The 24508-nt window shown below is 57.4% G+C and overlaps 11 protein-coding genes across 11 annotated transcripts; 7 read left to right on the forward strand and 4 right to left on the reverse strand.

Moving 5' to 3' along the window:
- Positions 1–428: 428 nt before the first annotated feature.
- EHS24_001533 (uncharacterized protein) lies at positions 429–2285 on the forward strand (the record flags this gene model as incomplete). Its single annotated transcript, XM_028617321.1, has 7 exons — positions 429–757; positions 822–1005; positions 1086–1335; positions 1362–1474; positions 1525–1695; positions 1734–1959; positions 2044–2285. 7 exons carry the CDS (start codon positions 429–431, stop codon positions 2283–2285), a joined length of 1515 nt encoding a protein of 504 aa, XP_028474628.1.
- A 382-nt stretch (positions 2286–2667) lies between these two features.
- Positions 2668–3933, reverse strand: EHS24_001534 (uncharacterized protein; the record flags this gene model as incomplete). The annotated part of the gene is made up of 8 exons (XM_028617322.1): positions 2668–2816; positions 2857–3167; positions 3204–3316; positions 3353–3455; positions 3492–3640; positions 3691–3731; positions 3771–3791; positions 3828–3933. The coding sequence occupies 8 exons, from the start codon at positions 3931–3933 to the stop codon at positions 2668–2670; spliced, it is 993 nt and encodes a 330-aa protein (XP_028474629.1).
- Positions 3934–4320: 387 nt separating this feature from the next.
- EHS24_001535 (uncharacterized protein) lies at positions 4321–6278 on the forward strand (the record flags this gene model as incomplete). Its single annotated transcript, XM_028617323.1, has 9 exons — positions 4321–4335; positions 4385–4507; positions 4552–4772; positions 4811–4818; positions 4856–4989; positions 5026–5752; positions 5794–5940; positions 5980–6033; positions 6073–6278. The coding sequence occupies 9 exons, from the start codon at positions 4321–4323 to the stop codon at positions 6276–6278; spliced, it is 1635 nt and encodes a 544-aa protein (XP_028474630.1).
- A 491-nt stretch (positions 6279–6769) lies between these two features.
- On the forward strand, positions 6770–8857 carry EHS24_001536 (uncharacterized protein; the record flags this gene model as incomplete). The annotated part of the gene is made up of 12 exons (XM_028617324.1): positions 6770–6828; positions 6866–6961; positions 6997–7061; positions 7103–7513; positions 7548–7574; positions 7608–7726; positions 7766–7861; positions 8108–8383; positions 8420–8452; positions 8489–8515; positions 8551–8617; positions 8658–8857. 12 exons carry the CDS (start codon positions 6770–6772, stop codon positions 8855–8857), a joined length of 1476 nt encoding a protein of 491 aa, XP_028474631.1.
- Positions 8858–10205: 1348 nt separating this feature from the next.
- On the forward strand, positions 10206–11502 carry EHS24_001537 (uncharacterized protein; the record flags this gene model as incomplete). Its single annotated transcript, XM_028617325.1, has 2 exons — positions 10206–11103; positions 11201–11502. The coding sequence occupies 2 exons, from the start codon at positions 10206–10208 to the stop codon at positions 11500–11502; spliced, it is 1200 nt and encodes a 399-aa protein (XP_028474632.1).
- Positions 11503–11551: 49 nt separating this feature from the next.
- On the reverse strand, positions 11552–12071 carry EHS24_001538 (uncharacterized protein; the record flags this gene model as incomplete). Its single annotated transcript, XM_028617326.1, has 2 exons — positions 11552–11585; positions 11632–12071. 2 exons carry the CDS (start codon positions 12069–12071, stop codon positions 11552–11554), a joined length of 474 nt encoding a protein of 157 aa, XP_028474633.1.
- Positions 12072–12496: 425 nt separating this feature from the next.
- Positions 12497–13735, forward strand: EHS24_001539 (uncharacterized protein; the record flags this gene model as incomplete). The annotated part of the gene is made up of 6 exons (XM_028617327.1): positions 12497–12697; positions 12739–12911; positions 12950–13028; positions 13085–13230; positions 13288–13510; positions 13562–13735. 6 exons carry the CDS (start codon positions 12497–12499, stop codon positions 13733–13735), a joined length of 996 nt encoding a protein of 331 aa, XP_028474634.1.
- A 584-nt stretch (positions 13736–14319) lies between these two features.
- Positions 14320–15880, reverse strand: EHS24_001540 (uncharacterized protein; the record flags this gene model as incomplete). Its single annotated transcript, XM_028617328.1, has 2 exons — positions 14320–15693; positions 15764–15880. 2 exons carry the CDS (start codon positions 15878–15880, stop codon positions 14320–14322), a joined length of 1491 nt encoding a protein of 496 aa, XP_028474635.1.
- Positions 15881–16564: 684 nt separating this feature from the next.
- EHS24_001541 (uncharacterized protein) lies at positions 16565–18652 on the forward strand (the record flags this gene model as incomplete). Its single annotated transcript, XM_028617329.1, has 1 exon — positions 16565–18652. The coding sequence occupies one exon, from the start codon at positions 16565–16567 to the stop codon at positions 18650–18652; it is 2088 nt and encodes a 695-aa protein (XP_028474636.1).
- Positions 18653–18788: 136 nt separating this feature from the next.
- On the reverse strand, positions 18789–20889 carry PUT3 (Transcriptional activator; the record flags this gene model as incomplete). Its single annotated transcript, XM_028617330.1, has 3 exons — positions 18789–20436; positions 20497–20610; positions 20678–20889. The coding sequence occupies 3 exons, from the start codon at positions 20887–20889 to the stop codon at positions 18789–18791; spliced, it is 1974 nt and encodes a 657-aa protein (XP_028474637.1).
- A 930-nt stretch (positions 20890–21819) lies between these two features.
- Positions 21820–24322, forward strand: EHS24_001543 (uncharacterized protein; the record flags this gene model as incomplete). Its single annotated transcript, XM_028617331.1, has 8 exons — positions 21820–21960; positions 22011–22330; positions 22376–22484; positions 22525–22879; positions 22921–23575; positions 23624–23897; positions 23938–24199; positions 24240–24322. 8 exons carry the CDS (start codon positions 21820–21822, stop codon positions 24320–24322), a joined length of 2199 nt encoding a protein of 732 aa, XP_028474638.1.
- Positions 24323–24508: the final 186 nt, after the last annotated feature.

Here is a 24508-nt window from a genome sequence, read left to right on the forward strand (position 1 = left end):
CGCTCGGTCACACCAAACCGAATGCCCAAGCTGATGTCTCCAGCACCATCAATTCTCCGTCTTCTTGGTTTATCCACTGGAGATACCCTTCAGACGAAGCTCGGCAGAGCCATGGCAGTACCTGGGTCGCGTTCTGCATGCTCGTTAGTCGTCTGGATAAGCTGTGGGGCTCACAACATGCACACGGTTCTTATAACTTCTGCCAGATGTGACGAGGACTGATCGTATGCCGGGTAAATCGCGACCGAACTCCGAACGCCGCCGTCGTCGTCCCTCATCGGACATCTGCTTACCGAGCCAACGTCTCCACACACTTGACCGCAGACATGCCGCATGATCCGAGATTCGGACCTTGCTTTCCATATATCTGTACATGCACCAAGCCTAGCGCTCCTGTTCCGCATGTCCCCACACTGTTCTCTACAGCTATGCTCGCCACTACTCTGCGCCCAGCGCTCCGTTCCCGTCACCTGATCGCACGCGGATTCGCGTCATCCGCCTTGCTGCGTGCTCCCAATGGCAAGGTCTACCCATCCGCCGCCGAGGCGGTCGAGGCCGTCAAGCCCAACGACATTGTCCTCTCCGGCGGCTTTGGTTTGTGTGGCCTGCCTAGCACTTTGCTCGAGGCTCTCTCTCAGCGCAAGGATGTGACAGGTCTCACCGCTGTAAGCAACAACGCTGGTGTTGAGGAGAAGGGTCTCGGCATGCTCCTCAAGACTGGACAGCTCAAAAAGTTGATTGCCAGCTACGTCGGCGCGTAAGTGGAAGTGTGGAAGGCGGGACCACGACCACCCCAAACGTTTTGCTGACTCTTGACACAGGAGCAAGATGCTCGAGAAGATGTACCTGACGGGCTCTGTCGAGATGGAGCTCACTCCGCAGGGCACGCTCAGTGAGCGTATCCGCGCTGGAGGAGCTGGTATTCCTGCCTTCTTCACGCCGACTGGCAACCGCACCGCAGTGCAGTACGGTGAGGTCGCGACTCGCAACGATGAGAATGGCAAGGTGAGCTACCACTGAGTGACCCATTATTTGCCGGTCAATGGCACTAGCGGACTAGCGGACGGGGTCGCTAACACCCATAGCCGGTCACCTTCCCCGAGCCTCGTCGCGTCGAGGAGTTTGATGGTCGCGAGTACATCATGGAGCGCGCCATCAAGGGCGATGTGGCCCTCATCCGCGCCTGGAAGGTCGACGAGGCCGGAAACGCCATCTTCCGCTACACGGCCCACAACTTCTCGGGGGCCATGGCGCGCAGTGCCAAGATTACGATTGTCGAGGCCGAGGAGATTGTACCTGTTGGAGAGCTGCACCCAATGCAGATCCACGTCCCAGGTATCTATGTTGACAGGATCGTCAAGGCGACCACCCCAAGGAGATTGAGAACGTTACACTGGCTCCAGAGCCAGGACAGGATGGCGGTGACGCCCTCGGAGCCGGTGACGCTCGTGCTAAGCGTGAAATGATTGTCAAGGTGAGCTGCAGGAGCTGGCTATCTACCCACACCGCGTGCTGACACAACAGCGCGCCGCACAGGAGCTCAAGGAGGGGTGCTATGCCAACCTTGGCATTGGCATGCCTACTCTTATCCCAGACTTCCTCCCTGAGGGCCGCAAGGTCTGGCTCCAAAGTGAGAACGGCATCCTTGGCATGGGTCCTCTCCCGACCAAACAGCAGCTGGACGCAGACATTATCGTAAGTTACTCATGGCCCTGATCTCAGCTGACAGTCAGAACGCAGGCAAGGAGACCGTCACACTGGTGCCAGGTGCATCTGTCTTTGACTCGGTGGAGTCGTTCGGCATGATCCGTGGTGGCCACGTCGACGTCGCGGTCCTCGGAGCTATGGAGGTGTCGGGTGCCGGCGACCTGGCAAACTGGATCATTCCTGGCCGGCTGGTCAAGGGAATGGGTGGAGCAATGGACCTCGTCAGCTCACCTGATGCTACAAAGGTTATTAGTAAGCAACGAAAGCTTTGGGGAGCCCGTGTGGATGGTGGAAGCGGATTGCCATGTCGCTGTTATTCGTTACTGACCAGCGCAGTCACAACCGACCATTGCGACAAGAAGGGTAACCCAAAGATCGTCGAGAAATGCTCTCTTCCCCTCACTGGCGCTCGCTGTGTCAGCATGATCATCACCGAGCTCGCAGTGTTCGAAGTAGACCGGGAGAAGGGCGCCCTTACGCTCACTGAGCTCATGCCTGGCGCAACACTCGAGGAGGTCAAGGCCAAGACCGGTGCCAAATTCGCAGTCTCCCCAGATCTCCACGAAGTTCAGATCTAGAGCTACAGAGTACAGAGAGGTAATCCATAGAAAACCCCGTGGTTGGAGCAGATGATATTGTACAAACACTGGTGTCCGCTGTCTCGTCCCTTATGTTGGGAGGAAAATTAGTGCTGCAGTACACTTACTTTACCCTACTCTCGTACTTTCTGTGGGCCGGCCGAGCGCCACATAGTCATATTCCCATTAACAACTGGAAACCGGGGATTACTGTAACATGGGCGCCGCGGTATCAAATTTACAAAGTATGGGCAAATGGGATTTTGCTTCTGGCGATCACGGCAATCCAAATGTGCCTGCCGCGAGCGGCCCCGTGTGGCCCAACGTTCATATCTGGAATCCCGCATGATGGAGAACAACCAGAGTAGCTCGCCCGCTACATTCAATCGGTATCTGCCAGCTCCAACTCGGCTTCGATATCGAGGAGCTGCTTTAGGGCTGTATAAAACACTTCACCTGCACACTCATCGAGTGGAAGCAAGGGGCGGCGAGGCGTAATGCCGTAGCCTCGGGTCTTGTTGAGGACGTATTCTGCAGGTCAATACATGGGTGCCTCATCACCGGCACTCACTCATTCCCCGCACTCCAGAGGGGACAGCGGCGACGTCGGCATTGGAGAGAATTGATTGCAAGCGCCATGCTTCCTTGGTCTCGGCAGCGGTTGGGTTTGGGTTTTGCGTGTAATTCCACAACTTCATGGTTGCACGAGGAGCAAAGTTTGGAATGCCACTGACCGTGCCGTGGCCTCCAGTGGCGCACCATGGTATGAGGTCTGCAATGAGTCCGTCGAGAACGAGGAACGGGAAGCTGCGTACGGCGTTCACCGATCCGTCCGAGAGAGCACCTGACAGGCGCACTAGTTTTCCAACGCTTCCGGGACACCTGGAATTAGCAAAATGAAGCCAGGCAGAAACATACGTCAACTTTACACCACAGAGGTTTGGAGCCTTTCGCATCACTTCTTCGATCACGGCCGAGGGCATGTCCAGACCGCCCGCATTGGCAGGGAAATTGTAGAGCAGAATGGGAATCTGGCGTGAGCGTCTTTCTGCTAATCATATACTTACAGGAGAGGCAGCGCAAACGTCAACGTAGTACTGCACGATCTGTGTCATGTCGCTCCCAAGGCTTGCGGCGTAATAGGCGGGCAAGATGACCATGCCAGCATCCCTGTCATTAGTCTTAGGGACGTAGACATGAACTCACGCGCCAGCTGTCGCGGCATCACGTGCGAGGGCAATCGTCTCCCTCAAGCTAATGCCGCCGACACCAGCCACAATGGGGCGGTCCTGCAGCCCAGCCTCGTCCAAGGTCTTACGAACGAAGGTGAGCAGCGAGATGCGGTCTTCACGGCTCTGCGGTGGTCAGCCAAGGTGTGTCTTTGAGATGTATGTTTGCTACTCACGAGATGAACTGCTTCGCCCAAGGATCCTCCGACCACAGGTACTTGTCATCAGTGCTATACATGGGAGACACGCCACCAACCAATTCCCAGTTTGGCGAGGTCTACAGTCAGCAGCTGCATCGCCGGAGACAACTCACGGAGCAAATGGGCCTTGTACGCCTCATAGTCGATCTCCTCGTTCTCGTCAAAGAAAGTGGGGAGGGGTCCGTACACGCCTGGGCGGAAGGTGCGTGGAACAGTCATGGTGAGGGGTATGGGTTGAAGCAAGTCGCGCCAATGCATGTCGATTATCATGCCGTCAGTCTTCGGTTCCACTTTCGGTGCAGGAACCTGATAACAGGGTTTGCCGGTGTCGGGACTGCGGCAGCGGGCCGACGGCAGGTTGCCGCCCAGATAAGCCCCAGCTCTTGGATCCTGGTTGGCCGAGAGTTTTTGGCTTCTGCCCACATCGCGCGGTCACCGCAACTCATCATGCGCTGCACGTTCTATAGCTATCTCTCTCCTTATCACTGCTACGGGTAGGATCCGATCATGCCGACGCCTCCATGGAAGGCTTCTAGAAACGAGTATATACAGGCCGGCCTCTGGACAAGAAGTCAGCCACCTGAAACCTCAAGCCCCACCTCCGACATGTCGACTGAGAAAGTGGGCAACTACGGACACGGCCTGAATCTGACTACCACAGGATCTAAAGCAGATGGGGGACGTTACGATAATCCCGGCCTCTGAAGCAGAGTCGGCCTCTGCTGAAAGGAACCAACTCAAGCGCAACCTTCGTCCTCGCCACGTGCAAATGATCGTCATCGGCGGAGTCATTGTAGGTATCGTGTGGTGCCTTTCTGCATTTCTGACAGTAAACAGGGTACAGGTCTGTTCCTGGGCACCGCCAGCGACCTCAAGAATGCTGGCCCCGCTGGCTTGCTAATCTCCTACTGCACGATGGCCTCGCTTCTGTTCGCGGTTATGGTGACGATGGGCGAAATGGTTGCCATGTTTCCCTTGGTTGGTGGTCAGTTCGCCCTCGCTGGTCGATTCAACTCTCCCGAGATGGGGTTTGCTATGGGATGGCTGTATTGGTATAAGTGAGTTCACATGGGTGTGGGTGGCAGCTGACGGGTAGCTACATCAGTGGGTCACTTACAACTTGTTATGTACTGACAGGAAGTCGTTCTGCCTGCCGAGATTTCTGCTTCTGCTGTCCTCATTTCCTACTGGACACCCGCTGGAGTCGATGGGTCGACGTGCACGACCGGCATCTGTAACAACGCTCTATGGGTGGCATTGATGTTGATTGTTGTGGTAAGTGATCTGTGCAGCGACGCCTCTGACCCACAGTGGACCATCAATTTCAGCGGATCTCGTGTGTTCGGAGAGACCGAGTTTTGGTTCGCGTCCATCAAAGTGATCACGATTATTGGCCTCATTATCGCTGGTATTGTGATTTCGGCAGGCGGTGGGCCGAACCACGAAGCTATCGGGTTCCGCTACTGGAAGGAACCGTTCATGCAGTATAAGGGCATCCCCGGGGCATGGGGAAGGTTCCTTGGCTTCTTCGCCGTTCTCATCGACGCTGCGTTTGCATTTATCGGCACTGAGATTACCGCTATCGCATCAGCAGAGTGTGCCAATCCTCGCAAAGCTGTGCCTCGGGCAATGAAGACCGTTTGGATCCGCCTGGCCCTCTTTTACATCGCTAGCGCCTTCATGGTTGGACTCCTTGTCTCGCCTTACGACCCGTCTCTGGACCTGTCCTCGACGGCCGCTAAGAGCCCCTTTGTAATCGCAATTAAGAACGCCGGAATTAAGGTCCTTCCCTCCATCATTAACGCGGCTCTGCTCACCAGTGCGTGGTCGTCGGGTTCGGCCGACATGTACGTTTCCTCTCGCACACTCTATGGGTTGTACTGCCGTGGCGCGACCCCGAGGTTTGCCGACAAGTGGCTGTCCAAGACGCGCAAGGACGGCCTTCCCTGGGTCTGCGTCCTCGTCAGCGGCGCTTTCTCACTTCTCTCCTTTATGGCTGCCAGCCAAACCAGCTCAGCTGGAACGGTGTTTGGGTATTGTGAGTGTCTTGGTGTAGAGTTGTCAGGCTCTAACAAACAGTCTCCAACATGACCGCCGTCTGCGGTATTATCTCGTGGTCCTGTATTCTTTGGACTGGTATTCGCTGGAACCACGGCCTCAAGGTTCATAGAATTGACCGCAAGTCGTTCCCCTACATCGCACCCCTCCAGCCCTACCTCAGCTACTGTACGTGTCTTTCGTTGGGGGCTCCCACTGACCATCCAGATGGTCTCACTGTTTGCATTTTCGTCCTCATCTTCGCCGGATTTACGGCTTTCAGTGAGTCGTTGTGCTCGAGTTCAGATGTCTGACTGCCAGTCCACGAGTTCAACGCCTCCTCGTTTGTGACGACCTACTTCCCCATCCCCTTCTTTGCTGTCCTCTTCTTTGGTTATAAGTGGTTCAACAAAAGCAAGATGGTCAAGTATGAGGAGATGGACTTTGTCACAGGATGTTCCGAGGACATCCCCGACGAGGAGCCTGAGGTGAAGGGCGTTTGGGGTTGGCTCAAGGCAAACGCCTGAGCGGAGGGTTGGGCTAGACTAGTAGTTGTAATGGTCGAGAGAGAGAGAGAGAGAGATGCAATGGGATGATTGGCTGGCCTTCAATTGTGCACGTTTTGACACGACCAACCGTTCAGAAGCCCCGGGAATCTGTTCCACACGTTCTGCTTTTTCTAGTTTTTATTTTATTTTATTTTATTTTACTTCTGGTGCGAATCGTTATTACCTCAAACTGGCCGACGGATCTTGTCATGTACTGTCCTTCTATGCATTCAGTTTGACCACTGGGTCATAGTGTGTCCTACTCCCGCCGCCCTTATCGCTCGCAGTAAACGGCCTGTGCGGAGTTGTGAGATTGTGCGCCGCGGTCATATCCGTCGGCTCGACGGGCCGACGGCAAGATACCGACAGGCGCGTCATGCGCCAGCGACGACCCGGCCTATCTGCCGTTCCGGCGTTGTTTGATGTTGGGATTTCAACGTCACGCTCAATCCCCTTAGTTGATACACACGATGAGCAAGTTCGACCTGGTGATCACCAACGGCCTCGTCGCCACTGCAAGCGACATCGGGTGAGTTTCAGCATTGACCAGCGGAATCTGACTGAAGTCGCTTTGACATTGGAATCAAGGATGGCAAGATCAGTTGTCTCGCACCGACGTTTGAACCCGGGGACCTTGAGGGTGTGGAGGTTATCGACGCTGAGTATGTCCACCTTACTCGGATTTGTCTGACAGCAGGGGCGCATATGTCATGCCAGGCGGTATCGACGGCCACGTCCACCTGTCACAAGATTTGAACAGCGGTAGGGTTGCATTCCACTGGATCTTGAGCTGACCACATCAGGTCCGAACGGTGTCGGTGGCCGCTGTGCGGACGACTTTGAGACGGGTTCCAGGAGTGCCGCAGCAGGAGGCACGACTACAGTCGTCACATTTGCGCCACAGACCCGCGCAGAGGAAGACCGATCTCTCATCGCTTGCGTCGAACGGTACGCTGCCAAGGCTACTGCGACCGGCTCGTACGTCGACTATGGCTTCCACGTGTACATTGTGCGCAACGACCCAGAGATTCTACGTGACGAGCTCCCCATTTTGGTGAACGAGTGGGGTGTTACGAGTTGCAAAGTGTTCATGACTTACGAACCGATCCGGCTGGGGGATAGGGCTCTCCTCGACGTCATGTTCGCTGCCAGAAAGAACAAGCTTACAACGCTTGTTCATGCGGAGAATGGCGACATGATTGAGTGGCTTACAGGTGCGTTATTGCATACCAACGGGGCTAACGGCAGAGAAACTTGAGGAAAAGGGCATGCTTGGTAAGAGTGGGCGAGAAACAAAGCTGACGCCAGCGCCTTGGTACCACGCTCTTTCCCGACCAACCATTGCCGCAAGCGAGGCTACGAGCAGAGCCATTTCACTGGCCCATTTGGTTCAAAACCCAATCCTCTTCGTCCATGTTGGCTCTTCAGTATGTGAACTTTTCAATCAGCGGCTGACGTATATCAAGATGGCTGCCGAGCACATTCGGGAAGCTCAGTCCAGGGGTCTTCCTATCTACGCCGAAACGTGTCCACAGTACTTCAACCTTACTTGGGACGACTTGGTGAGCATTACCTCTTTGGGCGTGTTTCTAACAAGAAGAAACGATTCCACTCGCCTACCTGTTTTGAGAATAGCAAGATGATTTGTTCCCCTCCTCCTCCACCAGACTCATCTGAGAAGGACAAACTGTACACGTGAGCTCACCGGTGCAGCACTTTGGCTGACAAGCAGGGGGCTGCACAACGGAACATTCACCACGTTTGCCTCGGACCATTGTCCGTTTCGGTACGATGACCCACATGGCAAGGCTGTGGGCATCACCGAACATGAGGCAAGCATGGAGGGCGAGGTCTGGGAGCAAGAGTGTCACCACCAGCAGGAGCCGCATGCTCATGAGACGTGCGTCGAGCCCGCGAAACTCACCTCCCTCTTGGAGCGAAAGACTGGGGCTTTCAAGTACATTCCCAACGGCATTCCGGGCGTAGAGACAAGACTCCCGCTCCTGTACACTGCTGGTCTCCTCGAGGGCCACATCACTCCGCAAAAGTTCGTGGAGATCACCTCGACCAATCCCGCCAAGATCGTAAGTTGCGAATCTAGATCACATCACTGACGGCAGTATGGGCTGTATCCGCGCAAGGGAGCAATTATGGTAGGCTGGACGAATTGATCGAGGAGCTGACATCAGCCTGGCTCGGACGCGGATCTTGTGATTGTAAGCGACATGTTGGAAACATGACTGACAAACAGTGGCACCCAGACAAGTCGTTCAAGTCGTTCAAGCTACAAAACGACATGCTCCACCATAACGTCGACTGTGGGTTCCACTGCGTGTAAGAGTGCCTGCTGACGCTTAGACTCCCCCTACGAGGGTCAGGAGTTCCGCAACTGGCCACGCTACACCATCCTTCGCGGCAAGGCCGTCTTCGCAAATGGAGAGCTTGTGGGAGAGTGTGGCTATGGACAGTACCTCAAGCGGGGGCCAAGTGTACTTCCTGGGTACCTTCCGGGACAGGAGAAGATCGTGAGGCATGTTGCTGGTTGGCTGTACGACTAGACGGTAGAGTGTGGTTCGAAGATGCACAGTTCTTGTTCCGAGCCGTGCCCCAGGATGTCGAGCGAGTATTAGCCGATGCCGGTGCGCCGGTGTGCATGCGCGATCTAACTTGGGAGTCGGTGCAGTGACCAATACGGAGACACTGCTGTGATCCAATCCCGTTCAAATGATAGCAAGCCCTAAATGTTGGACCCCGAGAGCAGTCAGGGCCAGAGCATCTCTTATCACGATGTCACCCATCCCATCCCGACTGCGGCGCCTGTGGGGTATGTAGAGCCTAGTGCGTCGGCCACATCCGTCGTGCATGTCTTTGTTTTCTTTCCATCCCACTGATCATTGACCGAAACAACAACATGTTTGCGTCAAACCCAAGATCACTGTCCCCAACGTAAGCCTCACAACCCAGCTATTGTCATCATATGTTTACTTCAGTTCTGGCGACGATCGTCCAACCAAGACACGCCGCATAGCCCGGGCCTGTCTGCAGGTGGGCAACATGAAATCCAGACATTGCTGAGTCCAAGTGCCGTTCACGCAAGCAGCGATGTAATGGGCCGGCTCCAACGAGTGACGACCCAACGGTGGCCCTCCTTTCGCCATGTGAGCGGTGCCGCCAGCTTGAGACGACATGTAGCTTTGAAACCGACTCGGCTCCGGGGCCAGGCCTCGCGACTACGCCTACCAACGTCGCCCAGGTTCTCGTCGATCTGATGAAGCGGTATGTGACCAAGCTGATGCTGTATCTGACTCAAGTGTGAATGCCCAGGAGGCGAGGATAGTGCAACTGGAGCGGGGGACGGTTCCCTCCCAGTGTACAAATGATGTACCCTTTGCCGATGTCGACGACTCTGGCCAGTCGCCATCCCCACCGCCCGACTTCTGCATGACAACGCTGGACCTTGGCCCCCCTATTGCGACACTCCGTTCTCTCGGGGCCCTTCCAGGACGCGTGCAAGGATCATCACCGTCTAACATCTCAACGCCGCCAGGGCAACGTTGTCCACATGACCCTGTCGCTGCAGGCGTGATTTCACGAGCTGATGCGCATCGGGCAGTTGACATGTGAGTCTATGGACATTACAAGGCTCCTGACGTTGCACAGATACTTCAAACACTGCCATGCTATGGCCCCAGTTCTCAGCTGGTCTCTGAAAGACGTGGGAGCTCTGGAAGCAGGTAATGCTTCTCTCTTCCTTGCGGTCTGCACCGTCGGGTGCCGGTTTTGGGACCAAGCGTACGTCTGTCTATATGCGGAGCGGAGCTGATCCCCAGGTCTTCCACAAAGCATCGCGGGCTGCATCCGTCTTTCCTCGACCTCACTGCTATGCTCGACTCGGTCATATCAAACATGCTCTTACGACCAACACCAGCCGACGTGTGCCTCGACTCCATTCGCGTATTACTCCTGTACGCCCAGTGGATGCCGTTCCGTGCAGAAGGGACACATTTGAAGAGTCGGTACAACGATGTCAGCGCGTGGGCTGTCTTGGGCCTCGCGGTGCGCTACGCTGTATTCCTAGGACTGGAGCGCTCTGTGCTTGCACCGCTCCAGAATGAGGTCTTGGGGGACGAGGACATGTCGCGATTCCGCGTCTGGATCAACCTCGTTACGTGCGACTGCAACCTGATGCTGTCGTCTGGTCTTCCTGCCAGTCTCGATCCACGGCCTACCGCATCGGTGTCACGCATCATCTACGCTCGCGCCGGTGATGCGCAGCCACCTGATCTCCGAGTCACTGCCCTCATCGAGCTGGCAGCTATTGCGTACCGCGCTCTCCACTGCGAGCCCCGCATCCTGGATGTCGCCCTTCTCAAGAAGGCCAACACGGAAATGGACGAATGGGAGGCATACTGGGTTCAGAGGTTACGAGTAACGCCATCCCAGCATATCCATTTGCCATTCACGTCCCTACGGATGTATCGCCTCACAATCAACAGTACCTGTCTTGGTCCATTGCTATCGTCTTCGTCCCAGGCCTCCCACCAGCCGCTCCAGCTCCACTTGCTGCAGTCTCTGGACATCTGTTTGACTGCTGCGGCTCAGACGATCCTCGCCCTGGCCGACACGGGTGGGACTGCTGTGTGGTGCCTGCAGTCGCAAGACGCAACGACATTTCCACCGGGACCGTTCGAGGTCGACACTGAAGCCCTTGACAAGATCTACTATGCAGTGGACTCTACCTGGATATCGCATACGTTCGCCGTCACCTTTCTTGCGTTGTGCTACGTCCGTGGCGTGGTGGACGGTGAGTTACAGATGGGCAACCATGATGCTAATGTCAGACGACTTGCAGATATGCAGCCTCGCGCCTTTCACGACAAGTCGAACCTGTACGCCTCTAGGGGCTCGTGCCGAATCAGTGCTCGGTCGCTTGCTCACCCTCGCTGCTGCCGTGTTCTCAGCCATCAGCCCCCGATCGTCTGCCCATCCTGGACGCGACTTCCAGCCTGTGGTTCAAAACGCGACCACCCTTGTCCTTCAAGGCTTGGTACAACAGACCGAGACCAGTGACCCGCACGATACGGACCTCGCGCTGCAGCCTCTGTTTGACCTCATGACCGATGCGGGACTGGAGTGGCCAAGCAGCCTGCTTGTTGACAGTACCGCCACACCAACTGGCTGGGGCTGTGGAATAACATTGTGATACTATGTCATGCATACATGCGCCTGTTGTCTACCATTTACAAGCTGTCTCACAGCCGTGACACTGCCTTAATGCTCTTGATGCTGGGAACCGTCAGTACTGCGAAACGGCCTCTGAGTGGGCACTTACTCTTCGTCTGTCGCATAGTCAAACGCCACTTCCTGTGCGCCTTCCCACAGGGTCTTCTCGCCAAGTGCACGGAGCTGCTCCTGTCCTGCGACAACAGTGAGGAAGTGGTTGGCTGTCAGGGGCCCCATCTTGGATGCGAACGAGACGCCGCCGTACGCGAAGAGGAACTCGGTCTCGGAGATGCCGCCGGGGTAGAGGAGCAGCTGGCCTGGCGCCGGGTGTGCTGTGTGGTTCTCGTTGGGGAGCGAGCTGGCCCAACCAGTCTCGCCAAGAGGAATCCACATGCCCTCCCCACTCCATCGCACGTGGATGAGCTTCTGGGTGTACGGGAGCATTGAGCGGAACAAGGCCACCGTCGCTGGGGCGTCCGCGGTCTCAAGGATGCCGATAAAGCGGAACCCGCCGGCCTTGATCAGGATGAGGTCGTCACGCTTGCCCATGGTGGTAATGTGTTTGCGTCGTTTGGAGAGAGGCTGGCGAAGGTAGAGGTCCAAGATGCCCACCTGGGGGCTAGGTATTTACATAGTGGAGGTGGGTCTTGAAATCCCGAGATCCCGAGAAGCACGGCACGGGAGTGCGGGATAATTTCCCGGGTTGATTGGCTAGATGGGCTTATCCACACCACTATCGTGCGCGCAATCCAAGCCTCTCTACCCTATCTTGCCTGAAAGCGAAGAATAGGGCGGGCAGCTGGTGGCAGGTCGGCAGAAACAACTGTCGGTCGGTCGGGCGGCCCAATGCCGTGGTGGTCGGGCCACAGCCGACAGACCGCCTGTGGCATGGCCCCTATCAACTGATAATGACCATGCGGTCATTTGCATGGGACAACAACCAGCACACCGACATACACTTGTACTCGCTAGACATGGCTACCCTCACTGAAACATCTGTTGGACCTCGGACGTATCCCACCACCACCGCGGGTCCCACTGCAGGTACTTTACAGCTCCGTGGTGGAGACTTGTGCGCCACGCCAATCGTGAGATACGACCAGGGCACCGTCTTTGGTGCCGAGGTATCAGGAATCGACTGGAGCAAGCCAGTATCGCCCGAAGTACTGAAAGAGGTAGGTGATGATCATGGAAACAAGGACGCTGACAACCGCAGCTCGTCGCGCTCCAGGACAAACACGGCGTCCTCATCTTTCGCAACACGGGGCTCGATAATGCCGGTCACATTGCCTTCACACAGCTCCTCGGAAAAGACCTTGAAGTGAATCCCTTCTTCTACGGAAGGGAGAAGGATCGCCTGGGCGAGCCATTGCTATGGGATGTCGGCAAGTGAGTTCTCCTGGACGAGACGGCCTCTTACCCAACAGCATCGAGCTCGATGGGTCCATTGTGCAGCCCTCCTCGCGTCGTTGGCACCACAGTCGCGGAAACGCCCTCTGGCATACTGTGAGTGAGGCATATTGAAACCCCAATTCTGACCGCAGGATTCGTCGTACCATCAGCAACGGAGCAAGTACTCACTCCTCCTCTCGCACGGTAACCCCGTGGTCGGTGGTAGTTGGACACACTTTGCCGATACGCGCCAGGCGTACGCCGACTTGCCCGAGGAGACCAAGGCACGCTTGGAGGACCTGGTGATTGAACATGAGTAAGTCCACCTAACCTTGCTTTCCCTTGCCGACATATGCCTGACCTCTCCCTCCAGTCTGTGGCATTCGCGTGCGCTTGCAGCACCCGACGTCTTCACAGCCCCACTGCCGTCGGAGCTTGCTGCCAAGCCTCCTGCCTTCCACCGGTTGGTCCAACGCGGGCCGGACGGACGCAAAGTGCTTTACCTGGCAGCTCACGCAAAGCTTGTCGTTGGATGGGGCTTGGAAGAAAGCCAGAAGCTCATCTGGGAGCTCATTCACCACTGTACTCAGCCCAAGGTGAGTTCAGGGCTCCACATCCACACGCATGGCTGCTTGCTGACGGGCAAGTACGTGTTCAGTATGGAGTGGATGGGAGCTGGCGATATGGTCTGGTGGGACAACCGCCAGTCCATGCACCGCTCCAACCTCTACACTCCGACAATGACAGCACGGGACGTCCGCCGCACGACCGTCATTGATGACGGGCCCCTTGCGTGGGGAGTGCCCAAGGAGGAACGTTGACTCGTTGGGGCCTCATTTAGGTCTCATTAGTTGAATGCACTTACTACTCCTTCCAGTGCTGCTGACATGCCTTGGCAGACAATGAGTGCCTACTGCCTGTGTCTACTTATTGACTGTTGCGACGGTCACTCTGGAGCATTTTGGATCAATCACGCTACCGTCTGAACCTGAGCCGTCGATGGCAAACCGGCCTGCACGAGCTGGAGCCCATGGCTGTTTAATGGTGAGTCCCAAGAAATCCAATGTATGTCTTCCTCGTGGTGAGGTCTGAAATGTTCGGAGGTTTGTATCCGCCACGGCGGTTATCACGGGCGGATCGGAGACTTGTGTTCCCATGTGCGGTCGATCTCGGCGCTAAAAACGATGACGATCGCCGGCCAAGAACAGCTAACACTGCCTCCACCTGCACCACCTGGCCACCTGGTTCGCAAAGTTATGATGATACCCAGACACAGTGGCGACAAGAAACCATGGATACATATTTATACTCAAACACTACAAAACCCAAATTTCCACAAATCCACAACGGTCAAAAAGGTATAAGGCGACACTACGGATAGGTCGCGTACGTGCACAAGCGTGTACTAGGTCGCGTACACAAACGTGTACTTCTTGTCGCCCAGGCGCACCTCGTTGGACAGCTCGTCGTCCTGCTGCTCGGGAGTCATTGATGCCAGCTTTGCAGCACGGCGCCTGTTGACTGCGAGCAAGGTGTACCGGTATACGGCATAGAGAATGAGCGCAAAGACGTTGACACCTAGGCAGACGTAGAACGGGAGGCGGTACTTTGGGGCATACTGTGGGCGGAAGAGCTGCGACCCAATGACGCCAGCGAGGTTGCCCCAGCCGTTGAAGCCGAGGATGAGGGCACGCTTTCCTGGGGACGGCGTGTTGCCGGCCAGCCAGGCGACCGTGAGGGGCGGGGCCGTGTATGAGCCGATCTGGAGGACGCACAGGGCGGCGTACTTTCCCTGTGATGTCGGAAGCTGGTTGACGAGGGTAAGGCCCAGAATGACAATCACCAAGGCAGTGATAATGTGCCAAGACCGCTCCTTGAACCTGTCGGACGAGTAGGCAAAGATCCACAGGCCGACGGCGCCGACAAAGTAGATTGGTACCGAGAACAGGTTGGCGCGGTACGAGGTATACCCGAGGTCCTTGACAATGAGCGGGAGGAAGACTGAGAAGGCCTGTCCAGGTACAGAAGCTGCAATGTTTGCGGGCAGAACCATCCAGAACTTCCAATCCTTGAGCGCTTCTTTGACGTCGGTCATGGCGATACCCGCCGCGGCATTGTCTTCGCCACCGCTGTCTCGAACCATTCGCTCTGCGGCCCACTCGCGCTCGTCGGCGTTGAGGAACCAGGCGGTCGAAATGTGCTTTGGGATCCAAAACACGGCGATGATGGCGAGCCCGGCCGTGAGAGCGCCCTCGATAATGAAGAGGTACTGCCAAGAGTGCATTGATCCCTTGATCTGGAGGAGCCCATACGCGAGGACGCCCGAGAAGGCTCCGGCAATGGCGTACGAGCCGTAAAAGATGGCGATACGGAGTGCGAGGTCGTACCGGATGTAACATGTCGACAGGTAGTAGACGGCGCAGGGGTAAAACCCAGCCTCGAACACGCCGATCATGAGTCGAAAGGCGATCAGTTCACCCTCTGATTTGACAAAGGCGTGTGCAATGGTGAACATGGCCCATCCGAACATGAGGAAGGGCATCCAGTACTTTACGCCGAGTGCCTTGCCTGCCGCCGCCGAGATGGGCTGGAAGATGAGGAAGGTGATGAAGAACAAGGTGACGGCGTTGTTAACAGCGGTTGCGGGCATGCCGACGTCTTTGGCAAATCCGACAGTGGCAGCGTTGCCAATGTTGCTGCGGTCCAGGCCGTTCATGAGGTAGAGTAGTGACATGAGCGGGAGGACGCAGCAGTCCATCTTGAGGTTGACGCGCCGGTGCTGTCATATGGTGTCAGCGGAGGGACGATCCGGGGGTATGTTCAGACAGAACACGTCACACTACACTCACGAGCCTGAGCTCTGCGGCGGTCATGTCGAGGCCGTGCATGGGAACGGCTTTTCTGTGTGGTTCTTCTATATGATGCTCGGCCTTGTCCACATGGTCGAGCTCGTACTTGATGCTCATAGCGGTTGTGCCGCGAGGCGGGGTTGAGGGGACGACACCTTTGTTGTTGGGTGTGGTGGAAAAGGGCTGTGCTGTGTGGTGTGGTGTGTTGTGTGCTGGGAGAAGGACAATGGGGGGGGGACGCGCAGATGCACACGCTGGAACTTGTCCGGGAGAGATGGGTGGAATGGGTTTTTGTATTGTATTGTGTGTGTTCTGGTGCAAAAGGAAGGACACGGGGCGGGCGGGGCGGCCGGGCAGAGAGGCGGCGGGGCGGAGGAGGGAAGACACGGGAGAGAAGGTTGGAGTGCCTGGGGCGTACAGCAGATCTGCCCATGCCCTGAGATCTCCCGTGCCGCTGCCGTTTTTTCCCTTTTCGGGTGCCCACATGAGTCACGTGATTGCGCGGCTCCAACCGATCCCAACCCCCCGCATGGCCATTAATAGCCCACTCCCGCCATTCCTAAACGAACACAACGGACACGGATCCATCAAGTCTATTCCGGTTCGATTCCGGCTTATATGCCCTTTGCCGGCTCTCACCCGTTCCACCATTCACTGCATCTCGCATCTTTCCCGGTCTGCTCCAGACAGGACAGCAACCGAGAGCAGCAGCCCCGCAAAAGGGTTCACCACATAGATTGACGCAGCGCAATGTGCAAACAGACGTTGTCCTACTTCCACCTCTTTCCCACTCTCCCAAACATGGCAATCGACGCTGACGCCCTTCCACTGCTGCCTGGCCACCAACACAAGACGCTCGACTTTGGATCAGCCGGAGTGACAGCCAGCCTGTCCCAGTACGGGCGCTTTCTCTCCATATTCTCCGCGGACCCAATCCACGGTCAGGTGGTGGTCGCCCCATGGGAACAGTTCCCAGAGGACAAGCTCTACGACCAGTCCTATGTGAGGCAGTATCGAGCCCTCCCCGTCAAGGCAGCTGTCGACCATGAGGCTGGGTTTGGCATGTCCCTAGCCGTCGGGGGTGACGATAGCGCCGCGACAACCTCGGAGAAGAAGTGGTCGTTCGCCGAGGGCTCGTGGCCGACTTCTCGCGCCAGTGTCGACAGCGTCACGACGATTGAGCAGTACGTTGTCGCCAATGGCATGGTCTTGCACACGATCCGTGCCACCAACCACGGCGACACGGCCTTGCCTGTCACAGCTTCGTTTGGCGGCCTGTTCAGCGTCCACCGCGCACCTTACACGCAGCTCACCCCACAAGGTATCTGCACCATTCCCGACTTTGACAACACCCTCGTCGCTGGCAAGACACTTGTGATCCACAACCGCCATCTGGGCGTCACGCTGCAGGCCGGCTGGTATGTCGACGATGAACTCCAGCCGCTGGATCCCGTGTCGTTGAACACCGACACTGGACCGCTCGAGTATCGATGCGCTACCACATGCTACATTGCGCCAGCGGAGGAACGCGTCTTCTCCGTAGTGTACAGTCTTGGCCGCTCGGCAGTCGCCGACCTCGAGAGCCTGCCTCTTCCCCGCGACCTCGCTGCCAGCGCTAACTCGTCACTCCAAGGCCTATCGTTCCCGCGCCTCGCGGCGTTTCTCGGCGGAGGCGACCGCGGCGACGCCCTGGCGTACATTGTTCTCCGCAACGTCGACTATCTCGTGGGCTGCTGTGCCATTCCTGTAAAGGACGTGGACGGGGACAATGACCGCGGCGTGTGCATCATTGCCGACCACCAATGCCTGCCACTGGGCTGGAACCGCGACAACTACTGGCAGCTGCGGCTCCTGTACGACCTGTACCCTCACCTCAACGCCGTCTGCGTTCCGGGCGCGGCCGAGATGGCGCGCCGGCGTTTCCACCACATTCTCAAGGCACACCTGCGGTGGGTGTTTGACACGGCACAGCGCCCCCACGGGTACTGGGCGCGGTCGTTCTTTGTCAACGGCGAGCCCAAAGACGCCGTTTTCCAACTGGACCAGCAGTGCTACCCGCTCCTCGAGCTCGCCGAGTATGCCGCGCACTTTGCCTCGCCCGACAGCCCCGACGCGGATGCAGAGCTGGCGTTCATCAGCAAGCTGGCGACGGGCAGTGTCGACACGGTCCTGACCATGCTCCGCGACCACCAGTGGTCAGGCGACGGCAACGGTGACAGCGATGGCGAGCAGCTGTGGCTGTTCAAGACGGACGAGACGCCGGCCGACGACGAGGTGGCGTTTCCATACCACTTTTCAAGCCATGTAGTGTTATGGCGCACCTTGTCGTCGCTCGCCAAGCTCCAACGGGCCGTTGGCCCCTGCGTCATCTCCACACCCGTCGACGAGTGGGCAACGCGCGTCCGCAACGACACCTTGAGCCACTTCGTCACCACGCACCCGACGACGGGCAAGAACATGTTTGCATACCTCACCTCGACGACGGGACAATACCAGTTTTACCACGACGCAAACGACCTGCCCACGGCCCTGGCGCCCAGTTGGGGCTTTTGCGCCCTCGATTCACAGACGTGGCACAATACCCTCGCGTTTGGCTTCTCGACGGCCAACACGGACGGGTTCTACCCGGGAGGCAAATACGGCGGCCTCGGGTCAGTGCATACGCGCGACCCATGGCCGCTGGGCGAAGGACAGCGGCTGGTCATCAAGGCACAGCTGCACCAGGACGTCAGCGAGGTGATCAATAGACTCCTCGTCCAGGTCCAGTGGGATGGCCTGTTCTCCGAGGCCGTGGACAGACACACGGGCGTCGTCACGTCCAAGCACTGGTTCTCGTGGCCGGGCTCGTTTGTGTCGTCCGCGTTGATCAACTACCGCGACCGATACTAGCATGATAAAAACAAAAACAAGGTGCTTGCATCCCATTGCTCTCACCAGCTAGCCCACTTGCTGGGGACCGCTGCTTTTCTTATATAATATGTACACTACATGGGGTATGCGAAAACGCCTTCTTTTCTTGTATGCCTCAAACAGACATTCCGAGCGACTGGAGCAACTCGACCCATTCGTTTGTCGACTGGGGGGCATCGGGCATGACGAGTGCATCATCCATCGGAGGGATCACAGTGGGGACCTGCTCAATAGCGAGGGTCAACGTGTCCAGAATCGACTTGCAGCTCTGCGCAGACTCGTTGCCGCACGAAGCGAGCGTGGCCAGCACTGATTTGGTGGTCGCAACCTCGTCGTCGACAGGGCGCGGGTCGACCAACTTGGAGAGGAGGAGAACCACTCCAGCGTTGTACGCGCAGTGGCTGTCGAAGAAGCACCAGGGGAGACACATTCCCGTGGCGTAGAGCACTTGCATGAGGTGCGCCGAGTCGAGCGCCGTGGCGACCGTGTCGGTACACAGGCGGGCTAGGTTGCGTTCCAGTTCGCCGCTCGCGTTGATGGTGATGGGCGACTCGGCAAGCAGGTCAAACGCGTAGGCGTTGCCTTGCCTCCACCGCATGCGCAGGGCGTGGAGCATGGCGTGGCGGCAAATGACGTTGAGCGTCTGGTTGCACGCGAGCTTGAGGAGAACCTCGGCGCGAGGGTTGGTGAAGACGTAATCGGATTGCTGCAACTCTTGCGCGACAGCAACGCCGGCAGAATAGAGCTTGACGGCCGCCGACACGGAGAACAGGCGACGCGACTTGTCCCTGCTGGAAGTGACGTACAGGTCGCGGACAATGCCGGTCTGCAGCTGGCCGATGTGCACATGCGCCGCCAAGCCAACTGCGCGAAGCTTGGGGTTGGGAGCAAATGGCTTGGGGGTAGAGATTTCGTCGTCGAGGACTTGGACTGGACGGCCTAGGGTGGAGCTGATCAGGCGGTCGAGAATGTAGACTGTCCAGAAGACGAGCTTGGTGTGCTCGTCGTCCCGGCGCGAGGTCATGCGGTGCATGCCGAGCGAGATGGCTGTGCGCATGGCTGCACCAATGTACGCATAGGCAGCGTCTCGGTGACACACCGACAAGAGATAGTATGCCGCCAACGCCAGCGCCTTGACCGCGTCGAGACTCGAGTGCTCGGCAAAGCCGACCAACAGCACGTTGCTGCGCGCAAAGTAGTCGATACCGGGGAAGCTCGAGTCGCCCTCTTCATTGCCAGCAGCACGGTCCAGCGGCGACGAGTGCGTGTGAAGCGTCCCGAGAGCCAGCACCAGGTAGAACTGGGCCAGGCGCCACACCTCGGCTGAGCCTTGGGGTTGGAAGGTCCCGCCCGTGGCGTACATGGCGTCAACGTCGGCTTTGAATGCGTCTGGAGCGACAAAGTGGAAGATGTCGCTGCAATGCTGGAGGAAAATGGATACGAGCTGGCGTGCAAGGTGGACGGGGGGAAGGATGAAGGGGTTTGCGCGGGTCAGCGGCAGTGGGCGAGAGTCCCAGGTGTGGTATGAAGTCGACGCGTGTGGGCCCGTGACGGAACGTTCGGGGGGCAGCACAAGGGCGAGGAGTTCCATCAGCGCAGAGTAAAAGGCAGCGCCAGACGAGTCGCCCATGTAACGCGCGACACCACGCTCATCGGTTAGGAGACGACCCGTGGCCATGGCGGCATCGTCCTCGTCGTCCTCGAGATCGTCGTCGTGTGGATGCTCGTCCGCGTTAAGGCGGGTCTCAACGGACGTGGGGGTACTGGGCGAGAGTCAGCATGAAGGGGCGCAGTGTCGCGCGTGTGTGCGCAGCAGCACCCACATGGGATTCAGTGGTGGGCCCTTTTCGGCGACAGACATGGCCGCCAGGGACTGTTCCATTTCCTTGCAGCGGCGCTTGAGCTCGTCGCGTTCTTCCAAGAGGCCCAAGTATGTACTGTTGTTGGGTCAGTTTCCGAGGAGAGCATTACGACAGAAAGCGACGACACGACGACAGAACGCACGCTTGGGAGATCCAGACGCGTCGATCGCTGTGCTGGTATGTGCACTCTGAATCTGAGCGCGAAGCACACACGCTGCAAGGACGTTGGCCGTCGCACTTGCTTCTACGTTGGCGGCATGGCTGGCAAGCGATTGCGATGCGGCGGTCTGCGGCGGGACGCTTGCGTTTAGGGGATGGCTGCTGTGGATGGTCTGGTGGAGACGGGGGATCCATGGTGGGTGGATGGTGGGGTGTGTGAAGAGTGAGAGAACGAGAGAGAGAGAGAGGAGGTAGTTGGTTGGGTGGGATGATTGGGTTTGACGCGGCCCAAAAGGCCCAACAGACTCTCTGGGCGGCTGTGCAACGAATGACCCGCACTAAACTCGGGTGGTTTCCCTTTGTGTGTCTCGTTTGCCCATATATCCCACATGTTAATATTTCGCGCCGCCCACATACCCCCCCAAGGCCCAAGGTGCAAAAAGGGCAAAAGGCGACAGCCGCGGACCCCAAGCCCACCCCAGCCCCCACCCGGGACCCGGGAGACCGGCGGTGGGCACAGGGGCGCGCAGCGGCGCAGCGGGAGGGGGGATCGACCACCACCCGGAACCAAACAACACGCACACCGGTGGCCTTAAAAAAGCCCCCCAAGGGTTATCATCCTTTACACACGTCATTAAATGGCACATACGCAAGTCGGTTTGCGGCACGTGACCGGAAATGGCTTGAAGCTTAAACGCCTCTGGATTAACTTCGGGATATCCATGCCTGTGCGGTACGGTATATGTTATTAGGATATGATTAAGGCAAGCACCCACAACGACACGTCCACGCCGTAATACCTCTGTACCTCTTCCTTACCTCTGCACCTCTGTCCATCGATCCCATCGCCGCTCACAGCGCCCACATCGATCATCTCTACAGCCTCCGGCACAAAGTTGTCGTAACGACAGTACAAAATGTTGTGCATGTAATTCCTATCTACTGCTGGGACCTGGCACGCTTGCGAGCAGGCACCAGTGGTCAGGGCCATATAACAATTTGTTGTTGTGCACACACGTCATGCTACCTCTTTCCGGTTGTTTCTCGCTAGGCTCGCTGTCGTGTCCCTCCAATTCATTTCATCGCACACCTATATCAACGACTCCCTCCATCGCCCTCCCACTCATGAGCTTTCAGTATCCTCCCCCACCCTCCACAGGCAGCGTTACGGAGACTACACATGGTGTCACCATCCATGACCCACACCGTGCTCTGGAAGACGACGAGTCCGAGGTGACAAAGTCGTTCATTAGAGCTCAGAACGAGGTGGGTCATCCATCGTTCTTCATCTGGACAAGGTTTGCTCATTCAACAAGCTCTCCCTCCCTTACCTCCAGTCCCACCCTCGCCGCAAACACATGCATGATGCAGTTGCTGCCAACTACGACTATGACAAGATGACATGTCCGGAACGGCAGGCGGACGGATGGTATTACTGGCAGTTCAACGATGGTACCCTTGCTCGCGACGTGGTCGTCCGCTCGCGTGACCTCGACTCTCACTATGGCAAGGGCCCCAGCGCGTTGGGAGGTCCGGACCTCATGTTTGATCCATCGGCCGAGGAGCACACCTCCCTGTACTGGCAAAGCTGGAGCCCTAGCGGACGGTTCTCCAATCTCATCCTGCAGAAGTCTGGGTTAGTTGAAGAGGACGGGCAGGAACACAGGCTGATCAGACGCAGGAGTGACTGGCAAAGCATTCGCACACTCGACACACACACCATGGATCCTGTAAATGATGACCTGACCCAGTCCAAGTTCACATTCGGCGGTTGCTGGATCGGCGACAGTGTACGTCAAAACGCACTCTTGGGACAACCGCTAACGACAGGGGTTCCTGTACAAGAAGGAGATTGGCATCAGCGATGGGACTGCCGACGGGCAGTTTGGCGCCTACTTTCACTGTCTGGGGACTTCGCAGACAGACGACGTTCTTGTGTGGAGTGGAGAAACCCCCAGCCAGTTCGTCAACCACCCTCTCGTGTGCTCCGTCGATGCCAAGCCTGGAAGCGGCAGACGTGCGTGGCTCGTCTGTGACATGTATCGCAACACCGACCAGGAGGCTGAAAACTTCATGATCGAGCTCCCCGAGGACCTGTCAGCACCGGGCCTTGGAGTCGAGATCGCACGCCGGATCAAGGACCAGAAGAAGTGGCTCTGCAGGGGGTTCAGCGGGACAATGAGGTGTAAGTGACAGAGCACTTTACGCCCCCCACTGACGGCCAAGATATCGGTACTCTTCCTTCGGACAACCACCTCTTCCTTTCTACCTACAACGGCTGCAGTACTGGTTGCGTCGTGTCTCTGAGGGCTCAAGATTGGGACTCGACGGATCCCGGCGCTGAGTTGCCCACCTCGGTCCTCGTCCCCAAGCATCCCGAGGGCCTAACATTGAGCTCGGCTACCCTTGTCGGCAACCGTGCTTTGGTACTGGTCTATCTTCGTGACGCCTGCGCGCACATAGTGTACGTCGATGCCCTCACCGGCGAGTCTGTTGCAGCTCCCACCCAAGGCATCCCGCCCAATTCCTCGGTATCGACCGTGACGTCGGCAAAGGACAGCAACGAGTTCTTCCTTGCCGTCGAGTCCTTTCTTGGACCTCCTGTTACCTTCCGCGGTCAGTTACAGACCGATCCCGCTTCAACAATCGTGATCGATCGACTGGGGGCAGCGACGACGCTCAACGATGACCTTGTTACGCGCCAGGTCATGTACACGTCGCACGACGGCACGCGCATTCCCATATTCCTGTGCCATGCTGGTGACCTTGACACGAGCAAAGCGCAGCCCCTGCTGCTACACGCATATGGCGGGTTCCAAGTCGCCAACGTGCCGCAGTACGCCCCATTCTGGCCCTCGTTTGTTCGCCAAACCGGTGGCATGTGAGTCGAACGAGTTACAGCAGAAACGGCGTGCTGACATTATAACAGCGTCGCAATCGCCTGCATTCGTGGAGGCGGCGAGTATGGAAAGGACTGGCACGAAGCAGCCAAGGGCATCAAGCGCTCGGTGGCATGGGACGATTTTGGCGCCGCTGCAAAGTATCTACACGCCGAGGGATTGAGCACGCCAGGCTTGACCAGCATCTACGGCACCTCGAACGGTGGCCTCCTGGTTGCTGCGTCCGTGAACCGCAATCCCGAGCTGTTTTCAGCGGTCCTCTGTGATGTTGGTGTGCTGGATCTTGTGCGGTTCCACAAGTTTGTGAGTCGTTAGCACATGCCCCAGTTCAGCCTAACAGCAGACCATGGGACGCCTGTGGGTCAGCGAGTATGGGGACCCAGACTCGGCCGACCACCTTCCCGTCCTGGCATCTACGTCGCCGGTGCACAACGTCCACCCTGACGCCTTGACATACCCGGCCATCCTGGTCACGACCGCCGACCACGACACGCGTGTCATTCCGGGCCACTCGCTAAAGTATCTGGCAGCACTGCAGGCCACCAAGGCCGCCAACTCTGGTGGTGTCTTCCTTGGCAGGATTTACGAGAACACAGGTCATGCTGGTGAGCATTCTTTACCCCTGTGGCTATGGCTTACACGTAGCCGATGCAAAGAGCAAGGACCAGATGGTGGAAGAGCTCGTCGACCGACTTGTGTTTGTGCTCAACAACATAGACTCGCAATGATACTGTGGAAGCTTGTGGAAGCTGGTCACCAGTCAATACGGCTGGAGCGGAGTGACAGCCATGCAGGCAGGTTGTATCTCGTGGTGAACCGCTGCGCCACACTCGCCCACTGGCCGTATGTTGGCATGGCATATACAGTAAACAGCCTCATCAGTAAACGAACAATGCCCGCCAGTTGAAAGTGCT

The sequence above is a fragment of the Apiotrichum porosum genome, assembly GCF_003942205.1.
Source record: "Apiotrichum porosum strain DSM 27194 chromosome Unknown scaffold_10, whole genome shotgun sequence".
Lineage (NCBI taxonomy): Eukaryota > Fungi > Basidiomycota > Tremellomycetes > Trichosporonales > Trichosporonaceae > Apiotrichum > Apiotrichum porosum.